We start from the raw sequence: 26780 nt of genomic DNA on the forward strand, positions 1-26780 counted from the left end.
CCTCAAGTGTCTTTAATTCACCACACCTCTCACAATGAGAATCTTCACCTCAGCGCATTCTCCACCAGAGGCTGCCAACTTCTCCAGATTTACCCTCTAACCCTCTGTGGAGAATATCGCTAAAAACATGGAAAGACATGCAACATTAACTGGCATTGTAAGCCAGAACTGTTTGTCAGTGAGTTAGAACCTAGCAATAAATAAACGCAGATGTGAACTTGTCCTATAAGACCACACAATAAAATGTTTGATTTCCAATCACTCCTTTTTTGGCACCCCACCTGGGACACCCAGGACTTTCACCAACCAGGGAATAAGAAGATAACTCTCTAAAGCTGCTGAGTTTTTTTTGTTTGTTTTTTGTTTTGTTTTGTTTTGTTTTTTTGGCATCAGGGCAGGTTGCTGCTGGTGGTGGGGAGATTATTCAGAAACTTTTGCACTATAGCCCAAGTCGTCACACTATTTTGTCATTTTCCCATTTGTTATTATTGCTATTCAGGGACTATAATTTCCAGGATTGCAACATTTCCTGGTTGAATAGGAAACACAGAGGCTCACTGCGTTTTGGAAAACTAAGTTGTTGTTAGGAAGGTAGCAAGCCTAGAAGGGCCACTGAGGTGGTTCATTCCACAAGTGGCAGTTTGGCCATGCTGTTTTTGTCTGTCTGTTATTTAAAGTTTTTTAATATGGAATTTTGACAAATTTAATTTGTGAAGCAGAGACAGAAAAAGTACTCCTCTTTATTGATTTAATCCCTTAATACTCACAAAAGCTTTACCAGGTTGACTTCAGGAGCAAGGCACTCAATCCAGGTCTCCATTGTGAGTGACAGGGACCCAACTCCTTCTTGAACCAGACTTTGTGTTAGCTGGAAGCTGAAACTCAGGAGCATGGCCAGGGCAGAAACCTGTGTTCTACAATATAGGGTGTTGGCATGCCAAGTGGTGGCTTAACTGCTAGGCCAAATATCCATCCCACATAGTATTTTTGATTGGCAAAGAATTATAGACTTCTTTAAATAATTCTGGAAAAATAGATCTCATTCACAGTTATGGAATCAAAAAGTATAAGCCAAAAGTGCTTCTTTCTCAGTCCAATGTAACCACACCAGAAAAATCACTTCCAGATTTTAGATTATGCCTAGCAGCTGTGCACATCAGTTGCATCTCCAGTTCAAGACTAAGTTTCTAATTGCAACCAGGTGGCCAGCGCAGGTATGTCAGATCTGGAATGCAAAACAGTCACCCCATTCCCTTTTGTGTTTCTTTCTTATTTAGATAGCTGAGAGATACAGTACTTCCTAGTCTCTCTTGGTAGCCAGGTTTGGCCAGTGACCCACTGGTTTTGGTCAAGGAGATATTAGGGTGAGTAGTCCCTGGTGCTTCTGGAAAGTTCTGTCCTTGGTGAAAAATGAGAGGTAGAAGAGGATAAAAGTCTGTTGCTTTGAGCCTTCTTCCATCTTCTGTTTCTGTTGACCTAACTTTCATTGTGTATCCTATAAAAGGTTGGTGTGTGGAGAAGGGGTGGTAGTTAAAAGGGAAGTGGTGAAGAATGTCTGGCCCACTAGCTATGAAATCATTTGGTCCATCCCTGCCAAGCAACTGTAAGTGAGACTCAAAATTCAATAAATACATAACAGGCTAATTTTTAAGGTGTTAATGTTGTATGGCCAATGAATAATGTTATAAATATCCAAATAACCCTTGGCAGAAGAAAAGGTTCCCCACCCCCAACAGATAAAGGCTCGTGCCCAGCATTTACCACTGCCAATGTCATCACCCAAGGTGCAGTGCACAGAGGTAGTACCTGGGACTTCTGGCAGACTAGCAGCACATCTCACCACTCTCCATGGTAGTGTGCAGGCATTCTCTGGTTAATGTGTGGTATCTCCTCTCTAGAGCATTCTATGGGCTCCCTTGAGCACAGCCTGTAACACGTACACACTCCTGTTCTCAAGAGGCTCCCAATTCAAGGCTACCTACTTGTAGTTCAGGTACCTAACACCAGGGGTGCACAGGCAAGTGAGAGAGGAGAGATTAACCCAAATCCAAGAAGTCTGGAGAGATTTGGCTGAGAAAGGTTTGGAGATGTGATCTGGCTCACCAAAGAAATATCAGGATTTCTGAGTTGGGGAGAAAGCAAAGTCTACTAGGGTGAGGAGAATTGTGTAGAGAAGCACACTTCTGAGGAAGAACAGGAAGGTATGCAAGTTTCTAGAAACAAGTTTCTAAGGCTCCAGGAAATGAATGCTGTAAGAGTGATGAAAACCTGGTCTACTGAAAGGAATTGGCAAACACTGAGTCTAAAAGAACAGAGAATAATTCCTCACATGGGGCTCACATTTAGTAAAATAGAGACATTCAATGACAACAAAATCCTCCGTGTCACCCTCCCACCTTCCAATGATGCTGTATTGTCTGGCTAAGAATAGTGCTGAAAGCTGTGTAGAAGTGTTTACAACATGGGCTTCCAATGCTTAGCCATTATGTTAACTCAAGTGGTCTATAGACCAACTGTTACATAATACCACATGTTCACACCAGTCTGAAAACATATCCTTGGAGGTGGGAGGGAAGAGGATCAAGGATTAAAACTTGGGAGTTATGCTTCCCATTGTTTTTTTTATTCATTGACTCAAATAAACCTGAATTGTTTACCTTGTGCCAAATGACTGGAGGGGACATACTTGAGTAAAACAACATTCTAGCCTTTAAAGGCCTCTCAGTCTACCAGCAAACACAAGCAGGTTAATAAGTGAATGTCTTCAAGTGGACTTGGATTCTGAAAACACACTTTTTTGGCACTGTGGGGACACAAAGGCAACAGGGCAGAACAACAGAGTCCTTTGGGACAGAGCCTGTAAGTATCTGAAGGCAGGGTGAGTCTTCCTAGGGGAGGTGATGCTGAAGGTGACGGTAGAAAGACAAGTTGGAATTAAAGGCTCTCAGAGAGAAGCACCCAAGAATGGGCAGACTTCAATGTCAAATTTATTTAGGGGGCAATTGTGTTTCCTGCACAAGGTGTGAAGCGGGGGAATCATGCATTGTAGCTAAACAAGATAAACTGCTGACTGGGGTACACACATCCATATTAGAGCTCTGGCTTGGTCCCAGCGGCTCTGTGCTTCCAAACCTGCTTCTTACAAATGTGCCTGGGAGGCAGCAGATGACGCTCCAAGGACTTGGGTCTTGGCAGTCACTTGAGAAACCTGGATGCAGTTCCTGGCTCAGGCTTCTGCCTCACTCAGCCCTGCTGGTTATTGGCATTTGGGAACCGAACCAGTGGGCAAAAAATCTCTCACTCCCTCTACGTGTGTGTGTCTGTGTGTGTGACTCAACTTTTCCAATAAATAAATGAATGCTTTGTAGATAAATGTGAAATAGCAGATCTTTTAAATCTGTGAAACATTCGCATTTGATCAAGCTATGTGATCTCCTGGCTGTCTGCCAATAGAACCTGTGCTGGCATGCTTTGCAGTCTGCTGTAAGATTTAGTGAGCTGGCAAGTGTCTATTATGTGGCTGTAATAAGTGAACGGAGAAGAAAGAAAAGAAGAAATCAGGCAGAAATGCAAATATTGTGAAAATTGAAGTGCCCTATTCTGCACCAGTTATGAGTATGTTAATATGACTCATGAGAGAACAGACAATGGGGCCATTGTTGTGGTAGCCCTGCCTGGAGCAGGCTGGTGAGTGACCACCTGTCCTTGGCTCACTGGTGAGGTGAGCCTTTTCCATCAAGCCTCAGGATTGCATCATATCTGCAGTAGGAACAGTTTTATTTTATTACTGTAACAAAGGATTGTCATTGCATCAAAGGGCAAACTGGGATCTTCCTGTTGCAACTGCTGCCCTGCAAACTAAGCAAAAAGAAGACACAGGAGAAGCACAACCCAATAGTTGATGGGAACCCAATGGTTTCCACTTCCATGATGTTCACAGATGGCTGCAGAAGCCATCTGTATGGTACCTTGTGGAAGGAATGATTTGTGATGGGAGGGCTCCTCGGAAGAGATGCCAGAAGCAAAATGGCTGGAACCTGAGTGTGATGTTCCAATGCAGACTGAGTTTGATATCAGCACTAGATATTTTGAAAAGGTACTAATTATGAATCCTTATGTCATGCTGTCCTGTGGCATGCCCTGCTTCTCTTCAGCCCACCCAGCTGCCTCAAACTCTCACAGATGTATTTAGACAAAAGCAAATCTCAATTTCTTCCAGTTCTTTCAGATCATATCCTATGTCTTTATTCCTATGTTCATTGCAGATTTCTTGGAAAAGTTATTTCCATTTTCTGGCATACCTTTTGCTCTCTCATCATCAGGAATCATCATTAGCATTAAGAGTCCGCTCCGTGTCTCTCTTCAATGAATAAATTTCTCTGAATAAATCTTGAGGTTTCACAGGACATACTATTGGAAAATTAGGGGTATCCTTACACCTCTAGTTAGAATTCAAAGTCCCAAATGAATGACCTAGGACTATAGTAGAACAATTGGAGTCCTAAGTGTCGGAAGTAAGGTGAGTTGGGAAGTTGGTTTTGGGGAAGTAGTCCTTAAAGCATGTAATGGGGAAGATAAGTACAATTCAGACAGAGATTTCACATTGATTTTGTGACAAAAAAAAAGGCTTTCTTGGTAAATTCTACTTGTAGCACTAGGGACATGGAATTTTCTGACAGCTACTAATCTTTTGGAGACAAGTGTCCTAAAGATAGGTGAAAAGAGTAGACAGATCAATAACAAGAGAGTAGTGTGTTGGAATATGTTAAACTGAAAGAAAAATATTTTTACTGATCCACTTGAAAATACTTTCAATATGTCCCAGAAAAGCATATTATCAGACTCTGGTCATGTGAGGGGTTTATACCAAGCTAGGTGGCTTCCAGATCCTTAAAATATGTCCCTTATGCCACCTTCTTGGGCCCTCTATCTCAGGCAGTATAACAGAGGATCAGAAAAGGGAGCTCTTAAATTTCAAATGAAGGAAAATATCATTTTCCATACAATGAAAGAGGTAAATAAGGAAGGTGCTGGAGAATAAGTGGCAAGAAAAATTCCAGCTTCAATTTTTTTTATCCTTAATTTGGTATTCCTGGCTACCTTCTATCACTTCAAATACCCTCCTAAGTCCTTCACTTAATCTGTCTCCCCAGCAAGTCATTCCTCAAAATCCTTCATTGCTCCAATCAGAGCATCAGAGGAGTGGGCATTTTACCCAGTGATTCGGACACCCACATTCCTTATCAGAGTGCCTGGGTTTGAGTCTCAGCTCCATTCCAGTCCCAGCAACCTACTGATGTACACCCTGGCAAGCAACGAGTGATTGAGTTCCTGCCACCTAACCGGGAGACCTAGAATAAACTCCCAGCTCCTGAGGATCAGCGGAGTGAACCAGGAGGCGATCTCTCTGTCTCTCACTTTATTTCTAAAAGGAGGAAACATTTCTTTTTTTTAAAGAACATCAGAGACTAAATATTAATTACCAAAGCACACATTCTAATCAACACATTCAGAGACAGATATTGTGGAGCAGTGGGCTAATCTTCTACTTGGCACTTCTGCATACCATTTCAAAGTGCTGACTCACACCTTACGTACTCTATTTCTAATCCAGCTTCCTGCTAATGTGCCCAAGAAGCTGGTGGATGACAGTGCAAGTACTTAAGTCCTTGCCATCCATGTAGGAGACCTGGATGGATCTCCAGATTCCTGGTTTTCACCTGGCAGACTTGGGTATTGGCATCATCTGGGAGTAAACTAATAGAGGGAAAAGCTTCTCCCTTTTGCTCTCTGCTGTTTCATATTTCGAATGAATGAAAAAGCAATGCTTTATATTTTGATTTTGATTTTGTTTTTTATAATTTTTTACATATTTAAAAATATGGAACACTTCATGAATTTGCGTGTCATCCTTGAGCAGGGGCCATTCTAATCTTCTGAGTATCACGCCAATTTTAGTAAATATGCTGCCCAAGTGAGCACAACACTTTCTTTTATTAAGAATTTTTTTTATTATTGAAAAGTCAAATATACAGAGAGGAGGAGAGACAGGAAGACCTTCCTGTCCATTGATTCACTCCCCAAGTGGCCGCAATGACCGGAACTGCGCCAATCTGAAGCCAGGATCCCAGAGATTCTTCCAGGTCTCCCACGCAGCTGCAGGGTCCCAAGGTATTGGGCTGTTTTGACTGCTTTCCCAGGCCACAAGCAGGGAGCTGGGTGGGAAGTGGAGCTGCCGGGATAGAGCTGGTGCCTATATGGGATCTCAGTGCATGCAATGCAAGGACTTTAGCTGCTAGGTGGTTACCGCTCTGGGCACCCCTTCCCCCCCCAAAAAAAAACACTTTCTTAAAGCACATAAAGTATAAATGAACAATGGCAAGCAGAGAAAAGAATAATTCAATTCTCACCTACGTATTAGGATTAGCCTTTGTGGAAGAAGAATTTGATGTTTAGGAGTTTACAATCACATGAAAAGAATGAGTGGAAAATGAGGGCATGAATGAAGATCCAAGAGTGCTTTACAGTGATTTTATGTGTAAATAAATAAAAGAGTACATTATAACTAAAAGATGATAGACGTGTTACCATGATAGTTTGTGTCTTGGAGGTAAGGACCACACACTATACTGCTCTATACACCTAAGTATCTTATCTCTCCATTACTCCCAATACCTGGGAAAGTACCTACCAAGCAGTGGTGATAAGTATTTGTTTTTAGGGCCATGGCATAGAAAGTTAAATCTCCACCTGTGGTGCCACCATCCCAAATGGATAATGATTCGAGTTCTACTTGTTTCACTTCCGATCCAGCTCCCTGCTAATGGCCTGTGAAACAAGAGAAGCTGGCACAGGTGTTTGGGCCTTTGCACCCATGCAGGGGACCCGGAAGAAACTCCTTATTCCTGGCTTCAGCCTGGGCTAGTTCTAGCCATTGTGGCCATTTGGGGAGTGAACCAGTAGATGAAATATCTCTCTTTGTCTCTCCTTCTCTCTCTGTAACTCTGTCTTTAAAATATAATAAACAGGTCTCTAAAAGTATTTACTTTCATGTTGGATCAATTTCTGGCTTAATCTCAGTTTGAGGTTTTGTCTACAATGCTCACAAATTAATTTGATGTGGATTATTACATTTTCATTTGCTCCTCCATCTAAATATTTCATGTCATTTTGGAGTTTTCTACTTCTCATATCTGATCAAGATTCTACAGATGAAAAAGCTGTGAATGTTTGTGATGGGAACAGTTAAATCACATTTATTTGACCTGCTCATTTCACTAGAACTGAACTTAGACTAAATCTCACCCCCGTACAGAAAAGGGGGGCAAGATTAAAATTGCCTCAGCAAGGCCTTTGATAATAGTGTGTCAAAGCACTTATATTGAACCTGCTTTGCTTGCTGCTCAGTTGTGTTTGTTGCTTTGCTGATGCTGCTTCTTCTAAACATTGGACTTCCGTAGGTCCCAATCCTAATTCTGCTTTTTTGTGTCCTCTTCTCTACCATCCTAAGTGAGCTCACCCATTCTCATTTCTTTAATGCTAAACACAGGCTATTGACTCTCAAATATGTATCTCCAGGCATGTCCTATCCGTTATGTTCCATATTCACATACCCAATATGCCAATTGAAAATTTCACCCAACTATGTTGTTACGTACAACAAGTAAAACATTTCAGTAAAACCAAAAGGGAGCTTCTGTTTTTCACTCTTCCTCTTGTTGTCACCCAAACCCTATTCTATAAAGCTCTCACATGTTGGTATACTGTGCTACATAATGTATAAAACTGTGTATGATAAATGTAAAGCTGTAAAATTACCCAAACAACTGTTCAAACCAACAGATGTTTTGCCTTCTGTCCTACCTGCTTACCTCCACCTCCAATGCATGCGCAGTTTCAGTCATTTTTGGTTTATACATTGGTTTAGAAAAATCCATATACTTAACTCCAGATCTGCTCTAAACACCCATCCCTAAACTATCATACTTTTGCCAAAACCAAGGTTAACAAATTCCTGTTTGCTTCCAATCTTCTCTTCTCCACACCACAGCAGTAGTAGACTTTAAGACAAGGAACTCGTAAGTCAATGCCTTCCATAGCATTAGTATGGCAACTCCAATACACTTAGGATAACAGTAAAGAATTCTGATCATGACCTGCAAAGCCCTACTTTAAGTGTCCACTTTGTGTTCCAGGACGAGAAGAAGAGGCTGTTTGAATTTCTAATCCAATGACTAGGCATAAAGTAGATATTACTCTTGTTCATTCTGTCTTCGTCATCTGTCATCAGCCTCTCTTTTGGTTTCTGCTCTACACTAAAAACATCAAAAAGATCAAAGATCAGAGGAAGTTGAACATCTAAAACTCTCCCTACCTTTCTCTCTAAACAAGGAAAAAAAATTATATTTGTGTTTAGTGTATTATTTGAATATAGTTTATGCTTACATTCATTGCCAGGAAAGATAAGTTTTGGTTTGGCTGTAAAATATCTAAAATGAACAAATGCAGCACCGACTCTTCTGTCTCTCCTCTGCCTGTAGGTTGCAGCCTGTTTACCTTCCTGTCATCAGTCACTGCAGCTGTCAGCGGACTCCTGGTGGGATACGAGCTTGGCCTCATCTCTGGGGCCCTTCTTCAAATCAGAACCTTGCTAGCCCTCACCTGCCACGAACAGGAGATGGTGGTGAGCTCCCTCCTCATTGGTGCCTTCCTGGCCTCTCTCATTGGCGGCTTTCTAATTGACAGGTACGGCAGAAGGACGGCGATCATCTTGTCATCCTGCCTTCTTGGACTTGGAAGCTTGGTCTTAATACTCAGTTTATCCTATGCCGTTCTGATCATAGGACGCATTGCAATAGGGGTTTCTATCTCCCTCTCTTCCATTGCCACGTGTGTTTACATCGCTGAGATTGCACCTCAGAACAGAAGAGGTCTTCTTGTGTCACTGAATGAGCTGATGATAGTCATTGGCATTCTTTGTGCCTATATTTCAAATTACGCCTTTGCCAATGTGGCCCAGGGCTGGAAATATATGTTTGGCCTTGTTATTCCCTTCGGAATTTTGCAAGCAATTGCAATGTACTTTCTTCCTCCCAGCCCTCGGTTTCTGGTGATGAAAGGAAAAGAGGAAGCTGCAAGCAAGGTCCTTGAAAAACTAAGATCTGTCTCAGATACCACAGAGGAACTCACTACAATCAAATCTTCCCTGAAGGATGAATATCAGTTCAGTTTTGGGGATCTGTTTCGTTCCAAAGACAACATGAGGACCAGAATAATGATAGGTTTAACACTGGTTTTTTTTGTACAAGTCACTGGACAACCAAACATACTATTCTACGCATCAACTGTTTTGAAGTCTGTTGGCTTCCAAAGCAATGAGGCAGCTAGCCTGGCTTCCACTGGGGTTGGAGTGGTCAAGGTTGTCAGCACCATCCCGGCCACCTTTCTTGTTGACCACGTTGGCAGCAAAACCTTCCTCTGCATTGGCTCCTCTGTGATGGCAGCCTCACTGCTGACCATGGGCATTGTGAACCTCAACATCCACATGAATGTCACCAATATCTGCCAAAGCCATAGCCCAGTCAACCAGTCTTTGGATGAGCTTGTATTTTATGGTCCAGGAAACTTGTCTGTTAGCAACAACACTCTCAGGGAGTACTTTAAAGGGATCCCTTCCCACAGCAGTAACTCACTTGTTGTGCCTATGAAAAATGATAAAGATGTAAAAGCAGAGACAAGCCCTACATCCTTACCAAATTCAGGACTAAGCCAAACTGAACACGAGACAGTCACAGACCCTGCAGATGTTCCAACTTACTTGAAATGGCTGTCTTTAGCCAGCTTGCTTATTTATGTGGCTGCTTTTTCAATTGGTCTAGGACCAAGTAAGTACTTTATTTGTATTCTTTTCCTGTGTTTCCTCATGAATGTTGATGTGTTACTTTTGACCAGTCGGGGCTTCCTCAAAAAAGTCAACCATATTCCTAAGTGCTAAAGGCAAGATAAGAATCCTATTAGCCATTTGGTATTTTTGTAAATATGGAAAGTAAGTGTGGATTCTATCTGCTTGTGAATATGCAGGGCTAATATTCAGATGACGGACAAGTTACCTACTATCAGTCGTTTGAGGACACTCTACCTTCAGTTGATTGGGGATGACTCAGACTAGAAAAGTATTTATTGCCCAGGAGAGTAAGATTGTTTTATTATTACAGGCTTTGCTGTGATAACATTTTCCATATCATGTCTGAGTCTCTTCGTAGATGGAAGAAAAACTAATCAAGAGTTTAAATGTTCTAAAAGCCACAATAATGGATGCAAGCCAGTAATACTGAAGAAAGGGAAATTATGAGTTGGGAAGGGGGATGCGTTATTTCTGTGAAACCATCTTATGGTACCCTTCATTGCAACACAAATGATTCACAGGGAGAGAATCATTAGGCTGTTTTATTTAGTATAGCCAGTTGGCTCCAGTGACAATCCTTAAGCACTTCTATTGAGCAAACTCTCATCAGAGATGGATTTGTTAGAACAGGTTGTTTGCTCTAATCTTTTAAAAATGTACTTATGTTTATTAATGTGAGAAACAGAGAGATCTTATGACTGCTGGTTCAATCTCCAGACACATTCATCAGGGATGAGCCAGGAAATTGAGACCAGAGGATTGGAATCCCGTTGGAGTCTCCCATGTGGGTGACATGGACCCAAGTACTTGAACCATCACCTGTTGCCTTCCAGAATGCCTTTTGTTCACCTTGTTGAAAGAAAAGTGTTTAAAAGTCGAGGCTTGCCTCTCTCTGCCACTTCATCTCCAGCTTTCTATCATCCTCTCATTCCTCTCCTTCCCTTTTCCTTTCTTTTTCAGTCCCTCCCTCTCTATTATAGAGTTGGTTTTGAAACCTGTTTACAAGGAGCAAGGAGGTAAACAATTGGCCTAAATAAAAGAAAAGTGTTAAAGTTTCAGGACCAAGAAAAAGACATAGGCTGGGCTGCGGGGAAGGAATTTCACGGAGGTGGAAGACTGTTTCTGGTAAGAGAGCCACATAAAAACCTGCTTCAATCACTACTGCTAGCTCATTAATGATGCATTCACCTGATAAGCACTGAATGATCAGGTTTTAAATCCCAAGAACTCTGATAAATGCTGCAGAAATAGGAATGAGCAAAACGAACACTGTCACTTTCTTCAAGGAGCTGGTAGCTAAGTGGACTGAGCCTCACTCTCGGTGTCTGTTTCTGTTCAACAACCTGCATGGTTGGTCTGCCTAATCCCAGTTAATTAATAGCCAGCTTTGTACGTGGCTGATACCTCGAGTCTGTAACCCTGACTCAATCTCCTTATTTTGTCGCTGCTACATCGACTTTTAAAATATCAATCTCCAGATATTGACTTGTTCAAATTCCAGAGGAGGGAGAGATCTGATGGACCCTGCTCTTTGTCATGTCTGAGGTGGCAGTTCCAACCTAATCAGCAGTGGCAAGGTTGGGTCCTCTGGTCCAAACCACAGAACAGGAGCTGATCCTTCCACAGGCACATGAATAGATACGTGAGTGTGTTCCCATGCAAGGGCTGTGCCTGGGCAGAGACAGAACATTGCTGTGCCCTAAGCGTCAATCACCTTCTTGTTCTTGAGCCTTGACCTTGTTTATCAAGATTTAACAATGATAAACACCATCTAAGAACAATTTCCTATAAGCAAATTTCTACCACTGTCAGGATTCAATTAGCTGGACTGTAGCTATTTGATCAAGCATCTTACTTGGATTTTTCAAGAAACTCTTCAAAATCTATCAGAAAGGCAAGATATGGGTCCTATCAAATACCAAGGAATACCCTATCCTTGTCTGTGGAACAAAGTTTCATTTTTAACAAGTTTTGTAAGTTTTATTCATTAGACAAACTTCAGGTGGTAGTTCTTAATTCATTGATTTCTTTTGCAAGCATCTTCCCTCCTTTTTATATATTCATTATAAAGCTAAAAATATTCCTTTTTCACATCATTTTTCCTTATCTAGTCTTTTGAAATATCAAATATCCATTTAGATTCAGTCTGCAGAAAGAAAGTATGTCTTCTTTGTTTTAACTCAGTTGTAACTCAGGTTAAAAGAGCTAATGTAATACATATTGTGAGAAACAGTCCAGAACCACCTGTTCCTATCTGGAAACCTTCTATTCACGCCAACCTCCCCTTGATTTGGGGATAAGTTTGGAAACTGCAGATCTTTCAGTCTATCATATATCATGTGATACCTGTATTAGATCAAGTGTTTCTACTTTAGCAAACTGAATTTGATTTTTGCAAAAAGATACTTTATTTTCTAGAATTTCTTACACAGTATTCTATACTAATTGTTTCAAAAGATAATTTCAGCTCAGATTGAACTAATATTGATTAGCCAACAATAATATCTATGTATTTATTTTGTCAAAAGCCGTGATAGGCAGTTTCGAGTGTTTCATTTAACCATCACAGCAAGCGCATGTGTTGTTCATGGAATTTTACACATGAAGACCATGAGCCTCAGAGAGGTTAAGTGACTGGTTGAAATAAATGAAAGCAACACTTATCTTCTGATATGCAGTGCAGATCCCTAGTCCCAGGCAAGAAGAGACCTTCCAAATCCTATGCAAATAAATTTCCCTTCCTGCTAACCCTAATTTAGAACAACACAGCCATAGAGACTCTAGGAAACATAGCTCCAGCTTAGCTGACATGAGAGTGTAAAGCCACCATAATAAACACACAACTAAAAGAGGATAGCCTTTCAACAGGCTAATGACCCTTCATTCACTCTTCACTGGTTGTTATAGACAATTGAAAAAATTAAAATGCAAGTTATTAAAGAATATACCTAGTTTTCATCCCAGCTACTTCTAAAAAGAGAGACGAGATCCTTTCATTAATGCCTTTTGGCCTTTGCTTCTTCAGCTGCAAAACTGAAAGCATGCTTTGACTAACGCACTCGGAAGGTATTGTGTTTGTCTTCTCAGGAACGTTAATTGCCTCGCTGAGCTGCTGCTCTCTCATATCATCGATTCTGTCATCTCACATGACTTCCAGTTCCTCTTTCCCAAGGCAGTTAGCCTTTTCCATTTTGATGCTTCACTTCAGCAAAGCAAAACAATCCCGGTGCTGGACTTTTTTCCCTCTTACACCAGGGTCTCCTCCCTCTTCCCGTCCATTTCCACTCATTCTGCACTTAGGGCTACAATCTGGGGCCCAATCCAACCCCAACCCTCTTGGATGTTTCCCCTCAAGGAGCTCCCCATTCGTGGTTTCTGTCACTGTAGTCTAGCCTTGTGATCTCACTCCCAGACTGCTGAGCACGCCGACCAAGATCCTCTTCCATTCCAGGCCTATCACATATCTTCCATGCTTCACACCAGTGCTTTCATTATTTTTTTTAAGATTTATTTATTTTTATTGAAAAGACAGATTGACAGAGAGAAGGATCTTGCAAGTGTTAGCTCACTGCCAAATGGCCAAAACGGTCAGGTACTTCTTCCAGGTCTCCCATGTGGGTGCAGGGTTCCAAGGCTTTGCGCCATCCTCTACTGCTTTCCCAGGACCTGAGCAAGGAGCTGGATGAGATACAGTGCAACCAGCATGTGAACTAGTGCCCTTATGGGATTATAGTGCTCACAAGGAAAGGATTAGCCAATTGAGCCATCACATCAGACCCACCAGAACTCTTTTGGTGCCATTTGCTGCATATCACTGATACTCATGTAACTTCTGTGCCTTCTTATTTTCTACGCCAGAGAGGTCAAAGAGTATAGGTTGAACAGAAATTACCTAGTCCAGCATTTTCCTTTTATAGAGAAGAAATAAGAAGATCCAAGAGATTGGGATCAAGAAGAGTAGAACCCCACCCACGTACCTACAGGCTGACCCTTGTCACCATCTTTGATGGGTAAATCTCAAACTGCTTTTCAAGACCCTGGTCATTATTTATGGCTGTCTCTACATAATGCCAGGGCATTATTAACAGTGTGGTCTGTGTGGTTGTGCTGCTAGGGCACCATTCCTGCAGAATGCAACTAGGCCTCACTTAGAATAAATGATGTCCCCTGACATTCTACAATGAGGCAATTTTTTCCTCTTCTCCCTATTGTAAATAGCTGGAAAGTACTACTTGGTCCTTAAGTTCTTTCAGTGTAGAAACAAAGCAACAATCTGAGCTGTAAAGGGAGAGAACAAGGCAAAGAGAAAGAATGCAACAGCAGAGCTCCCCAGTAGTCAAGACCCAAAGAGGGGACCCCAGAGCTGGATCTCCATTGAGGAAGTGCACCCCTAGGTGTTTAATATGTGATCTAACATCCTTTTTACCTCTGTCACCTGGTGTGGCAGCCCTCACACAGCATATCGGCCATTGCTGCTTGGGCTGGGATCTGTGCACAAGCCCACAAGGACTTGGAATGGAGGGGTCTAACTGTTTGAAAGTGCTCCCGGAACACGGAGCAGAGCAGGGTTGGTTGATCTTGGCGGGCTGTGAAACGAGGGAGAAGTGAAAAGTTGGCCATCTTCCTGGACCATGTCTTTCTCTGCTTAAAACCCTCCCTTCTGCACTAAAAAAAAAAAAAAAAAAATCCTCGCTGTGCCCTCCTCCTCGTTCCTCTAACCTATCAAATCCTTTACATATATAAGTGTAGTGAAAATCTTGTTTCCTCTAAGAGTCAGACCTTTTAACAAAAGTCTTAATTTGTATGAACTATTGTGTTTCTAATCTGGAAGAATTTAGTTCCAGGTAGCAAAGAGTCTGAATTTAAAATCAGAAAATCTGGTGTTTAACCTGAGCTGTTGCATTTCCTGGCTGTGCAATCCTTTAACTGTTTCTCTTCTCTAACCTCTTTCTAATCTATGAAATGGGTGACATAATAGCTGTTCAGCCTCTGAGAGCAGAACAGGCATGTATCAGGCAAGGTATCAATGTAAGGCACAGTGTAATAACACAATTTAATCCTCAACAATCTGATGGATAGCTTCTTTGACGTTTTATTTTGGTTTATTCACCAAAATCTAGTTACTAAAATACAAGCGGTATGACAGGGGAAAAAAAAGACAGCTTGCATTTTCCTTCCTGTCGCTTTATTTGAACACTCCATCGGTCTATTTGGAAGTCATGCTGGGTTACATCTGAGTTACTAAGGAGAGAGGCGGGAGAAAGGACTTAAACGTGATGCAGATACAGAAAAGCTCTCACAGCGTGGTTCTTTACTCGTGTCAAGCTGTCCTGTAGGTAGACTAAGGACCTTGCAGGCTAGAAACACTGGGCTGCCGGAGAAATTCCATCATGCCAGACTCCAACCATCATGAGATTTGGCATAGAACTGCCCTCTGTCACTTGGGTATGTTTTTTTTTTTTTTTTTTAAATGGTCTTCTGTTTCTGCTTGTAAGAAAAGACACGGGGGATTTTAAGTAGTCTTCAGAAACAACTGCGAGGAGACATTGAGAGATTTCCTTTGTTCAGCCATCAATACTTATTTGGGCATTTTGGACACAAAGTACCTAAAAGTCAGCCTGGTGGTTTTGGGCTACCTCTGTTTTTGCATAATGCTGAGAAGAGGGTCTGTTTGAGAATTTCTTAGACCAAAACCGAGGCCAAGAAGATGGAGTCTCCCAGGGCTTAAGGAAGTCTGGGCAGAGAGGGGGATTTAAGGCTTTCGTCTCATGTTTGTAATTGTAGTCTGAAGACTGACGTGGGTTGTCGCCTGGAGTGCACCGCACCAGGGAGGCCTCCCTTCCCTTCCACAGCACTGACTGTCGGTCCCTAGAGACTCCTGCCATTCCAGCACCCATGGCTTGGGGCTGTGCGTTCTCCTAGTGTCCATTTTCTCTATCTTTTCAAGAATTGGCCATTGATGCCCATATTTGCGCGATAGTTATTTTTTTTTCTATAAACAAATGCCTTAAGAATCACATTTTCAATCCTCAAAACTATTTTCTATGGCCCTCGTGTAACCTAAATGGGCCAGCTGGAATTTAACGATTTTTATTAGGCACAAGATTTTCACACTAGTTCCAAATGCTTTATGAAACTTATTAACCTGATGTGATTATCACTCAGGTATTTCAATTATGGTTTATTGCTAGTATGGTAAACAAACATACCCTTTGTGTAAATGGAGATATAAAAGGAAAAGTACTTGCTGTTCTAAAGTGAAATCAAAAACAACATTAAACCATCCTCATTAAACCTTAAATATGAGTTGGCTTAGAACAACATCGTGCTGTTGTATTACATCACAGCCTGGCTTGCTCCTGCCAGGAAAATATTTCTTTTCTGAGGTGAAAGTGTGTGCAGGTCATCATTTTACATTCTGTTCCCTTGTTTTCCTGACGGTAACAGAATGAGATTGCCTCTCAGAATCCAGGCTTCAGCGAAGGAGTGCACATTTGGAACCAAGTAATCTTATGGACATAATTTTATGAATATAAAATATTATTCTAAGAAGCAGTCTATAAGCCTCACCAGCATACTAGAGGGTTCAAAAGAAGTCACAAACCCTTGTCCTCCATTCTTCTGTAACTAGTGTTAAAACTCCTCCATCAACTAAAATCAAGGAGCATAGTACATTTTATTAGAGACTCTCATTAAATGCTCCACTCTGAATACTTCATCATTTAGTTCCAAATAGGATCAAAATACAACCCTGACTGTAAACGCTCTGTTTTTGAGCTGATTGTGATCATCATTTTAGCTCCTTTTCAGCCTATTTTAAAAACTTTGGTCCATTGATTTGAGAACCAGAGAGAGGGATAGACAAAGAGAATTCCCATTTGCTAATTTGCTCCCCAAAAGGCCTGCAGAGTCAGGGCTGGGCAGAGGCCAAAACTGGAAAGCAGGGACTCAGTCCAGATCTCCACTAGAAGGCAGGATTCCAGTCACTGGAAGCATCATTGCTGCTTCTCTGGGTGTTCCTCGGCAGGAAGCTGGAGTCAGGAGCTGGAGCTGGGACTCAAACCCAGTATCCTGGACATGGGACACGGACAGCTTTCTGCTGCTCACCGCCAGCACTTCTTAATAACTGAGCATTTCTGCATCTTGATGTTGTTAGGTCTTAAAGCTATATGAAGAAATCTTTTCCACTCATGTTTCCCAAGCAAAATCATGATGAGCCAGCACCCAACACTCATAACATCTTCATCTCATGAGTTCATTTGAGGTAATTTTGTGCAGAAACCCCATCGTCCTTACAATGATATGCAACAGAAAAATGTGTGTGGATGCTGTTTTCATAATAATTGCCAGGGCTTTTCTAATCCAAAAACCCATGTGTCTATAAGTTAACTAATGATTCTCTGCATCTCATAATTAATATTTTTTCATTATGAGTAAATGGAAGTAATTTTCCCCAAGATCCTCTATTAAATTAGGCAATGAGGTTATGAATAATTTTATCTTCATGTGTTCTAGTGCAACCTCATTGTGCACTGAAGGCTGAATGTTAAGTGACATTGAAAAAACCTTATTTGATTTCTACCAACTCTGAGAGGCCAAAACAGAGTGGAAGTTCCAACAAAAGAATCATGTGGGAGAGTCCAAGAAAAGAAGACAGAAAGAAGGAGTGATGGGGATAAATTGATTTGCTCACCCACTCACCACCTGCAGGGTAGGATGTAGGTGCTAGAGATTTAGGAAGGGATGAGAAAGACCGTTTCCTTTCCCTCATAGAACTAGCGGTGGAGCATACAATATAAGCAAGAAAATTAATTCAGATGGTTTTCAACTAAGGCTGGGTTGATGTAATTTTTCAACTTTGGTAGAAACTCTACTTCAAAAATGTTTAAAAAGTGATTTCTGAGAAAATGAGAAAGGGGAAGGGAGAGAGAGAGAGAGAGAGAGAGAAAGAGAAAGAGCGAGAGAGAGTCCTATGCCAGGAACTCAACCCAGGTCTACCAAGTGGTAGCAATGACTTCATGGTGAGCCATCACCATTGCCTCCGAGAGTCTGCATTAGCAGGAAATTGGAGTCAGGAGCAAAGTCAGGAAGTGAATTCAAGCACTCCTATGTAGGATGTAATCATCCTAACAAGGGTGTTCATCACTAGGCCTTGAGTCCATACTTTTAATCTGGATCTTTTCCTATCTAGTGGAATGTCATAACAACTTCTCTCTCACATGACGGCAGGCAGCAGTGGTGATCCACAGCCCCACTTAGTTCCAAAACAAAGGATAGTCATCCTCAGCAGTGTGCTAGATGCCTGGCAGGTACACTGTACTAAGTAAGTTTTTTTTAAATTTCTGATATTTTTCATCACCATGTGTTTACTCACAGAAGTGGGGCACCTGTATTCATCTATAATACAAATTCAGAAAGAATATTAAAATTCAGGTAGAGATAATAGTGAAAACAGAAAATAAAAAAGGAAGTGCTTGGAGGAGGGTTGTTTGAGAGGCCATTTATGGGGTGCTGAACGCTGGGTCAAGGACTATATGAAGAAAGCCAAGGGAAGAGCTGGGAAGAAGGAATTTCGAGAAGGGATTCAGCAAATCAAATGCCCCCAAGGAAGTTGTAAGCCTGAAGGATTAGGCGAGTGGGAAACCTCCTGCTGAGGCTGTGTAACATAGTGTTTCCATTTCAACTAGCTTCAGGAGCCTGGTACTGGTACTGGGGACTGCCAGGGAGCACTGGTGTTTGCGCTGGCATCTCTAATAGTTGCTGTTTCTTTTCATGGCTGCTCCACTTCTGATCCAGCTGCCTGCTGGCCTTCGCAAGAAGTGAAACATGGCTCAGGTATTTAGGTCCTTGCCACCCATATGGGAGACTGGATGAAGCTCCTGACTCCTGGCTTCAGCCTGGCTCAGTCCTGAGGGTTGTGGTTACTTGCAAAGTAAAAGCAGATTAGAAGATTTTTCTCTCTCTTACTCTTTTTCTAGATCTTTGTCTTTCCCTGCCTCGCTCTAACTCTGACTTTCAGATAAATTATAAGACTTTGGGAAAGCCAGTTAATCTCTACAAATTTCATTTTCCTTATCTAGGAAATGGGGCTTCAGTAGCTACCTCACAGTATAATCATCAGTTAAAATGAGCCAGTCTATAAAATGTGTCCCTTCTTGCCTGCCTGGTGTGCAGTGTGGACTCATTACGTGGAGTGACGAGCAGTAGTAAGTGTTCAGCTGTGGTCTAGGCAGGAAATCAACAGTTCTGACCTCAGCAAACACTGTGCTAAAGCTGCTTGGGAATTCACTGGAGTAACACAATTCTGCACTGATTCATGGTGCCAAGGTCAGGCTCATCTCTTCTTTCTACCACTCCAGTTGGATCAACTGGATAGAAAATAGATTTGTGACTTTACTAAGCATGCCTGAAGCTTGGGCCACATGTAAGAGGTTTACTGAAAATCGGAGAGGTTTTATAGAAGATCATGTAGCTTTTGCAGAAGGTGAAACTTGTAAGATTTTGGCCCAACTGCCTTCTTTTAGGTTAACTGGACTAATTTAGATTTTGTATCCAACAAGTACATGAACTCTTCTCTAAGCCTAACATAGAGACTGGACAATGATAGAGGTTCAATAAATAGTTCTTAAATGATCAAAATCTTTCTAGCAAGGTCTCAGCTTCTGTGACTCAGAGGAGCCTTGTCTTCTAGAGTTATCATATCTTAGTCTCCTCTTGTATGGACTGCACTTAATCTATAAGCATCAAGAAACAAATATCGCTTATGTGACACTCCATGCACATTTGCAAATATTTATGTATGAGGAAAGTTACTCATAGGACCATATTTAATGTCGGATGACTGAAAAGTGTCCATCTTTTAAATTTAGCAAGATTAATGTCTTTAAACATTTTATAGTATCAGACAAAATGTTTATTTACAAGTCCTTTTTTCTTCCATTTTGCCTTCTAAAGATATTCAGCCTTTCTTTAAAAAAAGATTTAGAGTAACAATAACATAGGATAAATTTTCCTACTTTGGTTTGTTAATTGGCTGTATTTGAACTTGGCTATCTACAGAAAAAAACTGGGGCAATTTCTTCATGGTTGTTCTAAGGGAAATATGTGAAAATCTAGACCTGGGCTTTGGAAAGCTTTTTTCTCACAGTTTCTAAAATAACATGAAAGCTTACAGAAATATTTCAATGGATTATTTTAAGCTTAAGAATCACATTAAATTCCCTAGATTGTGAATGCATAATCCAAAGTCAGTAATAAAAGTCTTTACCGAAAAGTCTTATTATAGCGTTGAATAATCAAAAAGTCAATAACTATGAAGAGGCTGAGGTTTTAGAAGCTCACAGGTTAGCCTGCTGCCATCACACAGATGTTGGCAAAAGACACAAGAGTGCTTGGGCAGGGACAAAAGGCAGTTTATTATTGATAGCAATAGCAATAACTAGAAATCACCAGTTACACCAGTTCCTCAAATTCAAATCTCTATAGGTCAACATAAGGAAGACTAAATGTTGCCTGAATATATGATGGGTTGTTTTATAACAGAGGAATCTTAAGCTTATAGAACTCAAATCTTTTATCATAGACAGTAAGCCAATCTGATTTCTTCCCTGGAGGAGCTCAAATATCCTAAAACTCAAATATCTTCTTTTCTGTATTAAATAGGAAAGCAAGATTTCTAAAAGCGTTAACATTATAGAGCCTTATTTTTGTTTTGTTTCATTTTGCAGAGCTGTATCAAGCTTTTGAATGATGGGTCTCAGTAGGATCTAAGAATCATCTGCCATAATATTCACATTTACATTTTATACTCAAATAACTGTGACTCTTCAAAAAGATTGTTCATGGGATGTTCAGAGAGCTGAAGATTGTGACAGCTCCTGTATTGAAAAATAACAGTTTCTAATTTAGAAGTTGACTTAGCCATCTCACTCCAAGACACACTGGATTTAAAACAAAGAAACTGACATTTCAACAACACCTTAGGTGTTTTAAAACAGACTTTGATAGTCTTCACATTTTCTTCTAGATTCCAGGCTCCTAACATTCAGAACTATCCCAATCAAAGGCTTTGCGACTGGCTCATCTTCTTTTCCCACCATTCTTATGGGATAAATACATATCTTTAGGAAAAGGATATACTGTATAGCTATCTGAAATAGCAGTTTTTCTACCAAATATAGCTATTATATAATAATACCACACAAAGGAGCTGTGCTCAATGTGTACATCTTTATCATCTTTTTTCCCATTTTAAATCTTAGCTTTTAGATATCACTATTACTCACAAAAATTTATCTTTTCATTAATTACCTATTTAAGCTAAAGGTAATAAACAGAAATGTAGGTAATAGAAATGATATAAATGGAGAATCAACTAGTTCTATAAGATCATTAAAATAATGTGAAGTATTGAAAAATAGTATCTACATGGTTCAGAAACAAATGCATCCAACAACAGGGAAAAAAAACTTAAACAAAATTGTGCCCTTGATCAACAACTGAATCCCATTTTCCGGTTTGGTGGGAGACATAAAGTAGAAATACCTAATAGAACCAAAGAGTTTAGAGTTGTGATTTTGTAGTATAAGCACAGCTAAGCACAATGGAATACTCTGTTTGTTCCCCATCAGCAACTGCTCATATAATGCATCAATGTTTAATGGATTCAATGACCAGAGCTAGGTCAACCTGAAGCCAAGAGTCAGGAGATGCTCCTGAGTCTCCCAGATGGGTGCAGGGTCCAAGCACTTAAGCCATCTTCTGCTTCCTACCCTGGCCATTAGCAGGAAGCTGAATCAAAAGTAGAATAGCTGGGACTCAAACCAGTGCCCAAACGGAATGCCAGAACCACAGACAGAGGTTTAACCTACCAGCCACATGGTGCCAGCCTCTAATTTTCTTCTAAATCTGGCTGTCCAATTATAGCTCTTTGTCCTTGAAAATTATAAATATTAGACAATCATTACAGAGACAGATTGGTTCAATATAGTTACAGTAAACATAAGCATCCATTCGTGACTTTACTGTTTTTCAAAAAGCTACCCTAAGGAATTTTTTCCAAGAAACATTGCAGCTTTAGAAGTTAAAGTAATTTCCTAGCTGAAGTTTCAATAACAAAAAGAAGTGCAGTGGCGGATGTGGGGGTGGTGCTCCAGCCAGGCTGGACTCAATGCTGGGGACTCAGGTCAAAGTCACTGTCTTTCAGCAGAGACTGAGTCCTAGGCTTTGGGCACAAAGCTCTGCTTGCTGGCCACCCGGCGGTGAGCTCTGGGGTTTTTAGGATATATAATTGCTACCTAGGGACACCCATGGATAAGACAAGTGTGAGTGTAGGTAAGGGATGAATTCTGGGTGATTCCCAGCAATGGGGTCACAGAACTTTCTGGCAAGCGTGGGGTCTGAGACCTGATGGTTTGGAGGGGAGAGTCCACAAGATCTATTTGGGCCAGACTGATTCACCAGCCCAAATGGGAATCCTGAGATGGGCTGTTGGCATAGAGCATCATTGACTGCCACACACCAGTCCATAGGAAAGCTATGGATGGGGGCCCGTCTGGCAGGGCTAGGTACCAGTACCTGACTGAATGGTGGAACAATAGATGGGTCACACTTGGCAAGGTCAAGACACTAACCAGCATGCAAGGGAACCAGGTCCAGGGGTTGCTTCTGTGGGAGAAATGTGGGCCCAACCCTGTGGAAATGTGAGTTCCACAGGTTAGTTCGCAATCTGGGGTGGGGATGGGCTGATTTATGTGTGACCATGGAACCTGCCATTACTTATGGGTAAAGGATAAGACAACAGTCTGGACAGGTCAAGGCAGCAGCACGCAAAAGTGCATCCTAAAATAGGATGTGGGGTGAGCCTAGCTGCAACTGGAAGGGGGTGGACCGGGCAGGGCCAAGCAAACCTCAACTCACAAAGAAGAACAAAATTCAGGATGGAGCACAGGTCATGCCGAACTAGGCTGTTAAACTGACTGGTCTGCATGAGCCAGGGATACTTGTCATAGCATTCAAAGCAAAGGCTGAGACACATGCGGGACTAAGCCAACTGGGTCAGAGCAGCCACTGACATGCACGTAATCTAGGGCTGGGAATACACTCAGTTGGGGAACTGTGAGAGTACACCCTTGCTAGGTTGGGTTCTCACGGGAGAGTGCAGGGTCCAGAGTGGAGGCTGCATTCTGGTCTGAATGTGGCTGCAATCTCTCTTGGCACAAGTGTGGACTAGGGCTGGGCGCACCTACCCGGGCTAGATATCAGCACCATCTGGTGTTCTGGAGAACCTGGGTGGATGTAGGATGGAGTAGGCTAGGTCTCTGCCCCTGTGTGAGCAGTATCTGGGTATGGACAAGCCATGGCTGGGCTGAAACATCCAACAGTAAGAACTAGAATGAATTGAAGGCCAGAAAGGAGGGCTGGTCCATGGAACCACCAGTACGTGCAAGATCTAGCACAGGGAGAGGTTCTGATGGAGAAGCTTGGGAAACTCCTCTGTCGGGACACAGTCCCTGCAGGTGAGTGCAAGAACCACAACAGGGAGCAACCTAGACCAGGCCAGAGAAAGATATCCACAGTCATACATTTGGCATAGGTTGGGGGCAGACCAGATTGAACCAGTTCACATCATCCGTTGGAAAATCCAAGCACCAGAATAGAGTGTGGGTTGGACCAGGTATGGTCATGACACAAACCAATGTACATTACAGAATGCCAAGGTAAGGTGAGCCATACCAGATGTGTCCGCAGAACCCAAACAGCACATGTGAGAACCAGGGAGGGAGGGGGCAAAGGTGGCAGGGGGAATGTGGGCTCCCCTGCTGGACAACCATTCCCACTGGAGAGCATGAGTTGGGATGGGGGCAGACCAGACCAGGTAGGGCTACAACACCTGTGGGCCTCAGGTGAGCTAGATCAGGGAAAAACCAGGTTGGGCTGATTGTTCTGACTGGGGCAAAAAAAAATTAGAATGGGTGAGGGTTGGTTGGGCTTTGCTGCAGCATCAGCTGGCAGAGGTTGGCACTGGGGGCTAATTCTGTCAAATTAAACTCCAGAACCACCTGAAGAGTGCATAATCTGGGAGTGGGAGTGACCTAGTAGGGAAATAGTGGGCACCTCCCTCGGGGTTATCACTCTCACTGAAGAGCATGAACATCAGGACAGGGACAGGGGTGGCTAGACAGAAAGGTACCCGCCAGTATATGTATGTGCTGTATAGTAGAGTTGGTTGGGTTGAACTAGGCTTCAATGCCCATTGACATGTGCAAGAGCTAAATGGGATGTGGGACAGACTGAACAAATCTGCAGTACATACTGGAATGCATGGGAACCAGGGTAGGGGGCAGAACTGGTGGGGGTTATGGGGAGTCACTCCACTAGGCTGTAGCTCCCACTAGTTTGTGTGAGGGCCGAGTATGAAGTGGGCAGGATCAGACTGGACTGCAAAACCCATTGGTTCATGTGGAAGACAGGGCTGGAAACAGAACTGGCCCAGCAATTGCAACAACCAACATGTGCAAAAGCTGATTGGGGTGACAGACAATGCTGACCCTGTACTGGCAAGCACACACAAGAATCAGGTCTGGAATCACCTCAGATGAAGTTTCTTTGGAGATCTCTCCGACTGAACTGCTGCTCTTAGAACCCCAACCATGAAGATACTACACCAGCCAGCAGATTCTGAAGAGATTTGATCATGCTTGGAACGGCAAGATTGGCAGCAATCCAGAACTGTTGAACTATCAAAACTGTTTGAGCAGGACCCTCAGAGCATGCCCCACATTGGGGACCTGGGATGGGTGGGAGGACAGGTGGGGCTTTTTCCTTTGTTTCTCCCCTGACCCCAAATACAGGGGGAAAATGATATTAGTGTGGAAACAATGGTATTGCCCACTTTCCTGTAGACCCTGACCCTTTGTGCCTTAATCAACACTGTAAGATTATTTTAAAAAAATACAATAAATAAATAAATAAATAAGCCAAAAATAAAAGAAGTACAAGATGCAATATCGCATCTGTAGCCACGACTTTCAAGTTCTAGTTCAAAGTAGAAAAGACTATCTAGAAAAAGAAAAAAAAGGCCATTTTTTGAAGCTTGCTCCATGTATGTTTGGCATTCTAAACTGCAACGGACTGCAAATTAAAGCACGCGGACTGGAGGAGGTGCGTTTCCCCAAGGACATTCCTTCAAAGATGCCTCAATGGAAATTAAATTCCAGAGCTTCAAGTTTGAATTTCAAGTTTCTTACAATTTCTCCTTTCCCATCCATCCACTTTCAAGAATTACCCCATTGCAACTATTACTATGTAAAAGAAAGCACACTTATTACTCATCAGAAGTATTCTTATGATGCACACCCTAAACATAAAAACCCGAGAATACTACTAAAGGAGATCATTGAAATAAGAGTGAGGTCATTGAACAAATGACTGTCATCTTTAGATAATGGCTCTTAATAAGCAAAGATGTTTCCAATAATTTATTTTTAGCAACAAGAAAAGAATGACCTTAACGAGTCATCTGATGATATATCATTACACATAATTCTCATTAATTCAAAACATTAGGTGGTATTATTACTTATACTATTTTTTTAACTCCGCATAAATTATATTTATTCTTAAGAGCAATAAATTTCACCTCTTTAAAAAATAAATTTCAGGGCCCAGCATGGTGGCCTAGCAGCTAATGTCCTCAGCTTGAACGCACTAGCATCCCATATGGGAACCAGTTCTAATCCTGGCAGTCCTGCTTCCCATCTAGCTCCTTGCTTGTGGCCTGGGAAAGCAGTTGAGTATGGACCAAAGCCTTGGGACCCTGCACCCTCATGGGAGACCTGGAGAGGGTTCCTAGCTCCTGGCTTAGGATTGGCACAACTCTGGCTGTTTGTGGTCACTTGGGGAGTGAATCATCAGACAGAAAATCTTTGTCTCTGTCTCTCCTCCTACATATATATATATCTATAATATATATATATCTATATATATATAACTGACTTTGCAATAAAAAAATAAATCTTTTTTAAAAAAAGTAAAAAATTTCAGAAATAGCAAGTTTTGAATTCCATGCCACTCTGAGTAGTGTGATAGAATCTCAGGATGCCCTGCTGCGTCCCACCCAAGAGATAGATTGTACCTTTGTCCACTGTACGCACCTTGCATAAGCTACCTTCTCACTAGTCACTTACTAGCTATCTCAATTATTTGATCAATTATGACCATTTCACAATACTTGTAATCAAGTAATACTTATTTAATTACAGCTCCAAAGTACAAGAGTAGTGACACAGGAAATTAAGATGTGCTGAAGTGGAAAGGTAAAAGCAGTTAGGGTTTCTGAGTGAGGGAGAAAAAGTGATCACATTCATTAACTTTTCTTAGGCATATTGCTATAATTATCCTACCCTACTAGTAAGTGTTACTATTATTAATATGCTACTGTGCTTTATTTATAGATTAAGGAACATGACAGGTATATCTACCTATAAAAACCATAGCACATGTAAATTTCAGTAGCATCCATGACTTTAGGCATCCACTTATCTGAAAATGAGTCTCCTGCAGATAAAAGAGGCAGAGGACTAATCCAAGTGAAAAAGAATATTGAGCTTTTCCTTGCAGGCTGCACAGCAAGAAACTTTAAAGACCACTTCCATGGTTCTTTCTTATTTCCAATTGGTACTGGTTACAAAAGAGCCCTAATTTTGACTTTCGCATGCTTTTATTTAGTTTTTTTAAAGAATGACTCCATTTAATGCAGTTTCTCTAAAAATACTTATTCTAAAAAATAACAAGTTGCTTTATTTTATCTTTTGTGTTATTGTTTTTAACATTACTTTTTAAAAAAGATTTATTTGTATTTATTCCAAAGTCAGAT

The 26780-nt window shown here is 41.5% G+C and overlaps 1 protein-coding gene and 1 non-coding gene across 2 annotated transcripts in view; one reads left to right on the forward strand and one right to left on the reverse strand.

Annotated features, from left to right (window-relative positions):
* The window catches only part of SLC2A12 (solute carrier family 2 member 12), a 64092-nt gene that overhangs the window by 10226 nt on the left and 27086 nt on the right, over positions 1-26780 (forward strand). Inside the window, exon 2 of the mRNA XM_004587330.2 lies at positions 8541-9884. Coding sequence (XP_004587387.2) covers positions 8541-9884 — 1344 coding nt within the window. The remainder of the gene's footprint in view (positions 1-8540; positions 9885-26780) is intronic.
* LOC118758373 (U6 spliceosomal RNA) lies at positions 5876-5982 on the reverse strand. The gene has a single exon (XR_004995670.2). It is a non-coding gene; the product is annotated as a U6 spliceosomal RNA (small nuclear RNA).

This window comes from Ochotona princeps, chromosome 1 (genome assembly GCF_030435755.1).
Source record: "Ochotona princeps isolate mOchPri1 chromosome 1, mOchPri1.hap1, whole genome shotgun sequence".
In the NCBI taxonomy this organism is placed as follows: Eukaryota; Metazoa; Chordata; class Mammalia; order Lagomorpha; family Ochotonidae; genus Ochotona; species Ochotona princeps.